Here is a 12,182-nt window from a genome sequence, read left to right as displayed (position 1 = left end):
GATCAACAACAGTTAAGAGCGGTAAACTACAATAACATTACTATATTTTATTATTTTTCTGTAAATACACGTTAAACATGATAAATAATGTAACCGGCGAGAATTTGAATGTTAACAAAAATGTTTTTTTTGTAAACTGAAAATTTCAATTTCAGTTTACAAAAAAAAACATTTTTGTTAACATTCAAATTCTCGCCGGTTACATTATTTATCATGTTTAACGTGTTAATACAGAAAAATATTAAAATATTAAATATTTGCGTAGACATGAAAAATGTGCAAAAGTTCGCTTTATTCTGTTTACGCTATTAATCTGTAGATGTCGCAGTAACTTATTGAGCGTTGCAGGAAATCCAGGAAATGAATAGATAAATGTTTTCACCTTTTATGTACTGCACCGCATTTGAGTGTTCAAGATTGAGTTGAAAAAAACTCAGTTTTGGGTAGTTTATCATTTCCGTGACTATTACTCACATTTTTCACTCAATCGTATCAAAACAGATCAATGATTAATTCTGAACCCGAATATTTCAAATTTGTTTTATAATTTGTCGTCATATAAATGTATTACTGTTGTATGTGCTTCTCAATCAATTAATATATCTTGTGCTTTAAAAACGAGAACAGTGAAAAGTGAATTTTAGCAAATAAGAGCTTGATGATTATTGATTTGTTGCGAAGAGATATACGATATATATATATATATACAGATCATATTCGCGTACAAAGCAGCATTACAGTACATCATGGAGGTCTTCCAAACCGATAGCTATTACATTTTTGTTCGCAAGGAAAAGAGCCTATGGTGGAACCGTTTGACATCGGAATTTCAAGCGAAATGCGGTAAGTTTTTTTTACGTTAGCATCGCTTTAACTTTTGGGTACCATGTATCTTCCCTCGTATGTAGGCTGGGACCTGTCATCTGTAGATGACATCGAGTGCATTGGCATAACCCATGGAATCGTTGGAACGATCTCCCTACAAGGAGTCCTCGATTCGCATTTGATCATAATCAAAGAGGTTGTGCCTGTGGGAGTATTATACGCACCAGACTTGGTATATAGGATCAAAAGCATATGTATATTGGGTGCTGATGACCCCGATACTATACTCCTAAACTGTACGAAGCACAACACTAATGCTAGTATTAAAACAATGTCCAGTTTTGCTACGGACTCAACGCAGGCAGGATCGAATGCGAATACCTCATCTCCCAAGAATCGTTTGTTTGAGAGTTCCGCGCTGGTTAACAAAACGTGGGGCGCAGTCAAGAGTGCAGGAAGTACTATCAAGAACACCACAGAAAAAGCAGCCGCTATTGCTTCAAGTCAAGTCAAGTCGACTGTGGGTATGGTGGCGAAAGACCCAGTACGGGTAGAGAAACGCGTTATGGACGAGTTGCATCGTATTTTCGATGACAGTGATAGTTTCTATTATAGTTTGAACTGTGATATTACAAACAATCTGCAACGACGATCGGAAGCACCAGATGATCGATTCTACTGGAATCGCAACATGTTAAACGATATTATACAACTTAATGACGACGATTGGGTGCTACCTATTATACAAGGCTTTGTGCAGGTTGAGCAGTGCGTTGTTGGTAACGAATGTTTCACGCTGGCGCTTGTTTCTCGACGGTCAAGATATCGAGCAGGTACTCGATATAAACGCCGTGGTTGCGATGATGCAGGAAATTGTGCCAACTATGTCGAAACGGAACAAGTACTTTCGCTTCGACAGCATCAAATTTCGTTTACGCAAGTGCGTGGATCGGTTCCAGTTTACTGGAGCCAACCGGGTTACAAGTACCGACCACCACCCAGATTGGATCGAGGTTAGTATTCTCCCCTATGAAGCATGGCATTTTCTTGAAAATCTGTTTTTACAGATGAAAACGATGCTCATTTGGCATTTGAGAAGCATTTTGAGAAAGAATTAAAGATTTACCACTCTGTTTGTATTATTAATTTGGTGGAGCAGACCGGCAAAGAAAAAATCATAGGAGATACGTACGCAAATCATGTTATTAGATATAATTCTGATAAACTTATCTATGTTACGTTTGATTTCCATGAGTATTGGTAAGTTTTGTTTATGCATTGAAACCTAATAATTGATGATTTACCTCACAACTACAATGTGCTTTCACCAGATTGTAAGCGTATACTAAAAGCATTCGTTTAAGGCCATTGGACATAGGTCCATTAAGCATGATGGATATTTGGCTAAGAGTCATTTGGTACAATAGCCTCGTTGCATAATGGCTGTTCAAATTGTTATTCAGTCACTAAAATCTTTGTTAGTAATTGCTTGAAATTACAAAAATCAAGCTTGCCATATCGTCGCTGTTGTGCTATCTTATGACAAGCGCCATTTAGCACTTTTCGAGAAAAACGATTTTTAAAGTTTGAGATTGAATATCTTAAAATTTATAAATGCTACAAGCTTTTCGGAGAAAACATTCGATGCTTCTATCTTTTCTGAAGTAATCTCTCGATTTGTGTGAAGATCGGTTGACTACACTTACAGTTTTTGCTTAAAATGTAAACCAAAGTCGCTCGCATACGTGTCATAAGTGTGTATTGATGATAAAATATGTATGACGTGTCACAAATATGCACAGAAGATTTCATATAAAAATGAATCATAACTGATTCGTGAAATTATGCGCTATAGATAGCTATGTGCGATATTATACTTTTCCATGCGATAGCAGCAATATCAGGTTACAAAATGATAGTATTGGAACACAAAGTTTTCCCAGTTTTCCTCCTTTATTTGGGAAAAACAATAAATAAAAGATGGTTCCATTGACAATTTAGACACAATATATATCAAACAATGTTTGTGTTGATAGGCGACTAGACGAAACAAATAGTCTTCTTGCATAATCCATCACTACATTTCGGTATACTTTCCAAAACTAGTGGAAATCTCAATAGGAAATTTGTTCAATAATGTTGAAAATATAAGCCAACCATTTCCAGAAAAAAACTATGGTAGGAAAAGTTTTGCTCCCGAGACAAAAGCCTAGCTAATGGTTATGGTTTATCTGCATAGAAATTACCTATGTCATGAGAGACATCTATTGGCTTGCTATAAGCTTTTTGGCTTATAGCAAGCCAACAAACTGGGTATGTCGTCTGATATTTCTTTGTCATAAGATAGCACAACTCGATCACTCGAGAAACTGGCGCTTGTCACAATCGTGTTTCGCTATATCTCAGTAACCCAGTAGAATTTCACAATTCTGAAAACGCAACTTTATATAGATTTTAAAATTTAGTAACATGGCATATCTAACTCAGTTCACCCCAAAATGGCGTTTGTCATAAGATAGCACAACAGCGACGATATCGCATGTTTAACTAAATCGTATAAACGAGTGGTTTAGTGGCATTTGTTTGCGAGGGGTCACTGCAATGGTTAAAAAATTGTCAAATGGCTAGTATGCCAAACTATACTTATACCAAATTTCCATTATGCAAAATGGCAATGAGGATTAGAAAAGAGTTTTGATTCAATGTAACACTTTCATATATTTTGTTATACATATCGTCAGCCGTGGAATGCGATTCGAAAATGTGTCATCACTAATTGAAGCACTAGCGCCGGAAGCAGGCTCAATGGGATTCCATTGGCGGGATCATAATGGACCCATTTGCAACCAGAAGAGCGTTTTCCGGGTAAACTGCATGGATTGTCTGGACAGGACCAACGTTGTACAGACTGCTATTGGTAAAGCAGTGCTAGAGTCACAACTGGTCAAACTAGGCCTAGCTCCACCATATTCGCAGCTACCAGACCAACTGAAGATACCTTTTATGATATTGTGGGCGAACAACGGAGATGTGATCAGTAGACAGTATGCTGGTACAAATGCGTTGAAGGTGGGAATTGATTCAGTCTCGATGCGTGAAGACCAGAGTTTTTCAAATAACATTTAATTACAGGGTGATTATACGCGAACCGGTGAGCGCAAAATAAGCGGCATAATGAAAGATGGGATGAATTCGGCAAATCGGTAGGTAGTTTTTCCAAATATTCAGAAAGAGGATTAACGTTGGTAGATCTTTTCACCATTCTCACGGTTGGGCATTATTGTCGGTCTTGGCCGAAGATATAGGTAGTCTTCATCCTATTGCTCTGTCATTTTCCAGCGCACTCGTAAATCTGCCATTTGTTAGTCATGTCAACGTGTTGGTGAGAGCTGCAATGGACAGTGGATATGCAATAATAGCTAGACAAAATGACAGTTCTTGGGTTTACGCCGAGATTGGGTTCGGTAAAGTTTTACAGAAATTAGCTGGGGGCTTGGCGGTGAGCTTCTATATAGAAATCTTTATGCTTAGAGATCTGTATTGCGAAATCCATGATTCTAGTGGTCCCTAAATCACGTCGTTTGGCATAAGTTCGTTTGTTATAAATTCATTTGGCATAATGTTCATCTGGCATAACAGCAGGTGACACATTCTTACGTTTGGCATAATGTTCATTTGGCATAATAGTGATTTGGCATAATGGTCATTTGGCATAAACATCCTTTGGTATATTGGTCATTTGGTATAATGATCTTTTGGCATAATTTGAAATATACATTGAAATCTTGCGCTACGTCACGTCGGTTCATGTATTGTGCTATCCGACATCGCACTGCTCCGACGGACTTAACCTAATTGATAGCCCCTATGTTTGAGTTACCCGGGCAAACGAGTTGATCTTAGATTGTTTGTGAGGGTCGTCTCTTCCGACGGCGGGTCGGCAGCCACCTAGTCCGGCGGATCCTCAGCGGCTTTGGATCCTTGGTCTCTGTTATACGACAAAGCGAAGGGCTATTTGGTATTTAGATTCAAAGAACTGCTCATAGTTGAAAGAAGGTATCAACCCCTAAGCTTGAGTAAACCGGACAAACGAGTGGATCACTAGTTTACTTGCGAGGGCTATTTGGTATACGTATTTATAGGATTGCTTATGTCTGAAAGAAGGAATCAACTCTTATCTATTTAAAAAATGTGTATATATTTCCAGAAACATAAGGGTTGATTCCTTCTTTCAGTCATGAGCTGTTCATTAAATTTGTATACCAAATAGCCCTCGCAAGTAGACTGGTGATCCACTCATTTGCCCGGTTTACCAAAACTTAGTAGTTGACTCTTTCTTTCAAACCTGAACAGTTCTTTAAATCTTCATGCCAAATAAGATCACAAGCAAACTGTTGAACTGCTTGTTTGGCCGATTTACTTAAACATAAGTGTTGATTCTTCTTTCAAACATAGCCCTTGGTTTTGTCGAATAAGCGAGATCCTCCGGGTCTGGTGGCCGCCGATCCGCCGTCGGAAGCGGCGGCCCCTTGCAAGCAAAAACCTGTGATCCACTCGTTTGCCCGGATTAATCATACATAGAGGCTATCAACTAGTTTAAGTTCGACGGAGCGGAGTGATGTCTGACAGCATCAAGGTTAAAGCGATTTGGCGTAGCCATATTAGGCGTCAACGTCTAATAGAGAATTGTATATTTCAAGTTATGCCAAATGACCATTATGCCAAATGAACATTATGCCAAACGAAAGCACGTGTCAGCAGCTGTTATGCCAAATGAACATGCGCGTGGTTCGGATAGCGGATAGCAAAGGGGTACCCTGACGACTGGCAGATTGAGCTATTTTGTTTTCAATATTCAACTAGATCCAGAACGATGCAGCATCCTATGGTTGCTGGTTCATTGTAAATAATTTAATAGCGCTTTCGTTTTTTCCTGGTGCTACACCGTAGTGCAAAGAAAGAAATAGACTGATTACACCCAAGTTTAAATTAGTGTAGCACCGACTACACCGGTGTAGTGCATTGTCAAAAACGAAAATGCCATAAGGTTGAACAGAGAAACGGACAAAAATCGAAAAAAGCAGTTTTTCCGCACCGTTTGTTATATCTTTATAAAAATCAATCAGCAGTACTGTAACAATATTCTACATAAGCTGATTGATTTTCAGGACGATCTAACTAACGGTGTGGAAAAAAACTGCTTTTTTCGTTTGCGATTTTCGTCCCATTGTTCGTTCCTTCTTAAACTAATTATTCATGTTGCACAAAATTTTAAATTCGAGTAGATTGTCCAAATTATTGAGACCACATCAATCCAAATATTTAAAAAATAGGGGACGGGCATAGCGTAGTCGGTAAATCGATTTCCGTTCATAAACCACGTAAATCGAAATTTGAGATTCAGCAGTGCTTTCAAATATTTGTATAGCGGAATACTGTTTTTCAAAGTAAGTCACTCGATAATATTTTCAAAGATGTATTGCTATAACTAATTCAAGTTAAATGAAGTGCCACTTACACCAACAATGCAGAATTGCTAAGCTAGCAAGCACTTTTTAAGCCTTACTGTGGTGCATTCAAAATTGATAAACTTTAGGAAACAATTTGAAATTGTGCTGTCGATGTTTAGTATTATCTAGACTGAAATCACACATTCACATAAATTTCACATTTCGTGGCAAATTTCAATATTCCTAAGTTAATTAGATAATCTACATTGCCTTATTCAATTAAGGGAACTAAACTATCGAAAACCTTCCAAAAATATCTATTTTTCTTATGTAATTAATAGTCATATCACTTGAGAGTATTACCGCAAAGTACCAAAGCTTAAACCCGAATATTTGCAGTGGTGTTCGAAATAATAGCAGCGCAAGCGTTTTTTTTAAGAATAGTGTTATATAGATACCTGTATAGATAAATACCATTCCTAACTATTCATATAATACTCACCATATTGGGAATACTACTGATACATTCCACCATTATAATTCAACTATTATACTACCATACTCATTTTAGTTACCATTTCAAATACCTTCCGTGTATCCTATATTGGAGATTTGTATACTACATTGTACTTTTGCGCTAGAGGTTAATATTGCTCTGGTGGCCTTTGTTAATCGCATATCTGTTCACGCTGCTTCAAAAACCTGTAGCTTAACATGATCAAAAATCCTCGTCTTGCAATATTACGGCGATTGATCAGTTGGATAAAGCGACAGTCCAGTTAGTTTCAACCAAGCTCTCATCAAAAGATTGCGTGTAGCAAAATGAAATTTCATCAATCGATAGAATTGAAATGTGAAAGGGAAGACATTTTTTGTGCGCCAATATTTTACACATCGCTAGATCTAAAATATGCATGCCACCATAATCCGTATAGTTCTTGAATGGTATGTTGTCAAAATGTATATGGAAAATCGCATATTTTGGTATGGTGACTGTTCTTATCGACCCGTTGTTTGTATGGTCGAGCATGGAAAAACGACACTGGTTATGTTCGGTGTTATACCAGGCAATGGTTAGTCTATTGTTGAACGAACCCTATTGAAAATGGTTTTTCGACGTTTGATACAATGGTTGGCAAATGGTACAGATTTATGCGGGTATGCATATATTTTACATGTTTGCACCGTGTAAAGTGGTAAAAGTTCAGTACCTGGTGGACGTCGAACCACAGACTAACAGACATAACACTATGAAGGAATTCCCTCAAAAACATCGATCCGACAATTTTCCCAGAACACTAGCTCCACCTTTTATTCACAGTCCCAAACACTCATTTACTGGTGGGTTACCCCTCAGGTTTAGGAACAATTTTTCCCCCATATGCTTGTTCATATGTCAGTAGCGCCATAATTTCAAATGTGGCCACAGTCCCAACTACAAATATATTTAAAATGACCGTTAAAGTGGACGAAGCTTTTTGAGTGTTATGTCTGTTAGTCTGTGGTCTAACCTACTGACACTACCTTTCGAGCCAAATAATACCACTTTACTATCATCAGCCCACTAAATGTTACGCTATTTTGCGACGGTCCAATTGGCGTGAATTTCGGCAAAGTTCAGACGATTGTGAAGGTGTCGTGTTGTGAGTTTATCGAACTTATTGCGTGTAAATTTGTCTTAATTAATCATTTTCTACTCGATGACGTTGCAATAGAAAGTTCCAGATCTTTTTTGAACTCTCTCGAAGATATTAACGGATATTATTTTGCCCTCCGACCCATCTAACGATAAGTTTGAGCTAAGACAAGACAAGACAACTAGTCAGCGATTTCTGGAGCCAGCGTGGAGCCAAAATGACGTCTTCGAATTTGACTAATGGGATACTGTTTTCGTTACCATAGGGCTCATTTCGCAGTGTTGGCATCATGATCAGTAGGGGAGACTGAGGAGACTTGATCCCCGGGGAGACTTGATCCCATCATTGTAACACAAAGGCGGATCAGAATACATTAATCGAATATACTAGAAAGTTGCGCAGTTTTATCTAAACATATGTTTCTTTAACAGAAAAAAATAAATTGGACATGTGTTACTGAATTTTTACCGATTCAAAGAAAAAATCTCGGAAGAACTGAAGAAGATTTATTTTCTAAATTTTCAAACTTTTATACAATTGATAAAGTAACCCACTACATACTATATTTTTGCATACAGAATTACAGGAGAATGTCAATTATATGAATACGTTATAGTTGAGCTGATTTTTTTGTTCAGCTACACTTGTGCTAAAATTTGCTGAAATAGATGCTATGGGTTCACTTGATCCCTTCAAATTTGTGGAGATTTGATTCCCTTCGCCATGCTTCATACACACCACTGAAAATAACCAAATTCACACCAGAACAATTGGAGTCATTGTTGCCATTAAATAACAAAAAATACTGTCAAAAATGAACGCTTCATCGTACAGAAACTTAACTGTGATTGTTTACTACAGTATACGTAGCAACCATGCATCCCATATTTGACGTTCCTCAACCATAATAACGACATTGCACAGAGATTTGCACAGAATTCGTAAAAAAAATCTTGTGAGAGATGCGTAATATGTAGTAACAAAAAAAGTAGTATGTAATCACAACAATTTAATCAATACCACAATACATTTATAACATTGAATGGGGTTAGGTACCTATTTTTGTCCTATTAGGAAGAATACCACATTATTTCATTATTAATTTTATTATTTCAGCTTCTTTGCTTTGTTATTAGGAGCCATTTTTATTTCGATTATAGAGGTTTTAGCCTTAAGGTCATTCGCCTCTTATTAAGAGCCAATATAATAACAAAATTGTCTTGAGTGTTGGCGATACCCCTCGTCGCGGCAAGTAACTGGTGAACCAATTGACCATCCCTCGCTTGCGAAACGTCACGACCGAGCAAATCGAACGACTTGACAGTTGGGGCGATCACATCAACACAACACGATTACTCAGCACAATTGGAAGTATTTATTCAATTATAGTGAAGTGGAAGATTAACCTTTGAAATATTTATTTGCTTAATTTGAATTTACCTATTTACGTAGCCCTATTATCCACGTAGTAAGTGGAAAGTGGAGAATTAAGGTACGATACTAAAACTAATACTTACCTAGATATATTATTAAAGACTAAAACCTAACCTAAACTTACCGTTGACCATATAGGCTGTATTGGATTCTTTCTTTCGTGGTGAACCGGGAACCTGAAAGGTTAGGAAAGACACTGAAAATGTAAACTAAATAATTATATACTTACCTTTAACTAAAACTAATGAAAAATAAATTACAGTATTTTAGCTGCTAAGTCTGCAGCAAAAATACGGTGTTTGTTCTGACCATCGGGAACAATCTAAAATAATTTTCATCCGAAGTTGGATGAGAGTCAGAGGATCCTGCACAGCCGAGAAGAAGTCCGTAGACACCAGTAAGGGCCGTTCGAGATTCCTGCAGTGGGCAGCGTATGTAACCCTTTGTGTAGGGAAATAAAATTGATTATTCGACTATGCCAACGAAAGGCAAAAACGTCACAAACACGGTTGATATGGATAAACCGTGCAAAACGTGTAAACAAAAGGAAGGTGATGAAAACTGGGTCTGTTGCGATGTGTGCGAGGAATGGGAGCATTTTCAATGCGCGGGCGTCAATGAATCTATCGCGGATAAAAGCTGGAAGTGCCGAGCTTGTCTAGCAGACTGGGATGGCAATGACAATACATCGCGCTCGGGATTGTCGTTCAACGAATCGTCCGTAAGTAAAAGTAGTCGAACGTCGCAAAGATTACAGCTTAGTTTGCAGCATCTGGAGGAGCAAAGAAAACTTAGCAAACTGCGGGCGGAAGAGGAACTGAAAGTGAAGAAGCTAGAAGAGGAAGCTAAGTTGAAGCAGCTAGATGAAGAGCAGGCGTATTTGGAGCAGAGATACAACTTGTTGATGCGGCTAGAGGAGGAAAAGGGTTTATCTGATAAACGGAGTGGTTTGAGCTCAAGAAGTAAGCGAAGTGGCGTAAGCGTGAGAAGTAGGCGCAATCAGTTGGAGAACTGGTTGAAAGGAGCAAAGCCCGATGAAGATGTTCAGTCGAAGCTAACGTCATCGGTAAAACAGGCTACCTTGTCGGTTCACACAGTCAGTGAACCTATGCTATCGTCGGTTGCTGCTAAAGAGTTGAAACTACAACCTGTACCCACGTCGATTAATTCACTTCATGCTCCTGGTTCATCAAATATGAATGTATCGCGCCCATCCGCATCCGCTGCGGGAAATGTATCAACATTAGCAAAATCCTACGAACAATTGCTATCTGGGCAGACGGCTGCCACACAACCCGAAAGTGCAACCGTTCCTGTGACAGTACCCCAGCCTGGTATAGTATCTCAAGTTCCCATCGGGTCAAGTGGTTTGATGCCAATAGTGTACGGAAATGTACCCTACTACACGGCGGCCCCTATCTCACAACCAACGCCAACGTATGCAGCGGTACCAGATGGATGGGAGCAAGTAAATTCAATACAAAATGGATTCATTAATATTCCTACTGCCGCCTCTTACGGGAATGTAGCTTCAACTAACCCAGTAGGTATACAAGGACCACCCATAGCGATCGCTGAGTTGGGACGAACAAGTGGAAACGTTCCTGTGACAGTTGTTTCGAAGAAGGTTATTCCCGATATGCAAAAGGTTCAAACAATAAATGCAGGTTCAATTCCTTTTCCTGTTAGTACTGTCTCTATGCAAAATTCGACTGTTTTTGCCGAACCTGGTATAGCATCCTTTGTTTCTATTGGGTCCAGTGGTCTGATGCCAGTAATGTACGGAAATATTCCCTACTACACGGCTGCTTCTATCGCACAACCGACGCCGTCGTATGCAGCGATACCAGATGGAAGGGTCCGAGCAAATTTAATGCAAAACGTCCCCAATTATATTCCGCCTGCACCCCGTTACGGGAACGTAGCTTCAACAAACTCAGCAGGCATACTGGGACCACCCGCAGTGGGTACTGCACTAGGACCAACAAGTGCACAATTTACTGCAAGACAGGTAAAGCCACGCGAGTTGCCGAGATTCAGTGGAAATCCGCAAGAGTGGCCTATCTTCTACAGCTCCTTTAACAATACCACAGAAGTGTGTGGGTACACAGATGCGGAAAATTTGGCTAGGCTGCAGCGCTGTTTGGGGGGTTCCGCATTGGAGGCCGTACGAAGTCGTCTGCTGCTTCCAGCATCTGTTCTATATGTAATGGAAACACTTCACAAACTGTATGGAAGGCCAGAGATATTGATCAGCTCGCTTTTAAAGAAGGTGCGAAATGTTCCCCCACCCAAATCGGAGAATCTGAGCACAATTGTCGCTTATGGTCTAGCGATACAGAATTTAGTTGATCATATTGTCTTATCCAACCAACAAGCGCATTTGTCGAATCCAATGTTACTACAAGAATTGGTCGACAAACTGCCAACACCACTGAAAATGCAGTGGGCAACCTATAAGCAAGCAATCCTATGCGTTAACCTGGCTACGTTCAATAGTTTTATGGCCGGCCTTGTTAATCTGGCTTCAGAACTAATCGTCGACGTACACTCTTCTCAAAATCATCATAAACATGATAAGCCAGAGAAGCCGAAGCAGCGGGAAAAGCTGTTTACTCATGCCAACGAGACCAGGAAGGAAAGGAAGGCCGTAGTGGAAAATATTTCGAAGGCCTGTTCGTACTGCGGAAACGATAGTCATCAGATCCTGAACTGTTCTAGCTTCAAGTCATTGGACATCGGAGCGAGATGGAAGGCAATGCGCCTGAAGAACTTGTGCCGGCTGTGTCTCATACCACATCAGAAATGGCCTTGTCGCTCGAAGAAGGAGTGTGGT

At 39.3% G+C, this 12,182-nt stretch overlaps 1 protein-coding gene across 1 annotated transcript in view; it reads left to right on the top strand.

The window, feature by feature from the left end:
- Positions 1 to 470: 470 nt before the first annotated feature.
- The window catches only part of LOC131695818 (phosphatidylinositide phosphatase SAC2), a 69,015-nt gene continuing 57,303 nt past the window's right edge, over positions 471 to 12,182 (top strand). Inside the window, exons 1-5 of the mRNA XM_058984387.1 lie at positions 471 to 843; positions 909 to 1,838; positions 1,893 to 2,085; positions 3,567 to 3,894; positions 3,958 to 4,028. Of these exons, the coding sequence (XP_058840370.1) occupies positions 747 to 843; positions 909 to 1,838; positions 1,893 to 2,085; positions 3,567 to 3,894; positions 3,958 to 4,028 (1,619 nt within the window). The 5' untranslated portion in view covers positions 471 to 746. The remainder of the gene's footprint in view (positions 844 to 908; positions 1,839 to 1,892; positions 2,086 to 3,566; positions 3,895 to 3,957; positions 4,029 to 12,182) is intronic.

This window comes from Topomyia yanbarensis, chromosome 1 (assembly GCF_030247195.1).
Source record: "Topomyia yanbarensis strain Yona2022 chromosome 1, ASM3024719v1, whole genome shotgun sequence".
Lineage (NCBI taxonomy): Eukaryota > Metazoa > Arthropoda > Insecta > Diptera > Culicidae > Topomyia > Topomyia yanbarensis.
This window is presented reverse-complemented; position numbering and strand designations above follow the sequence as displayed.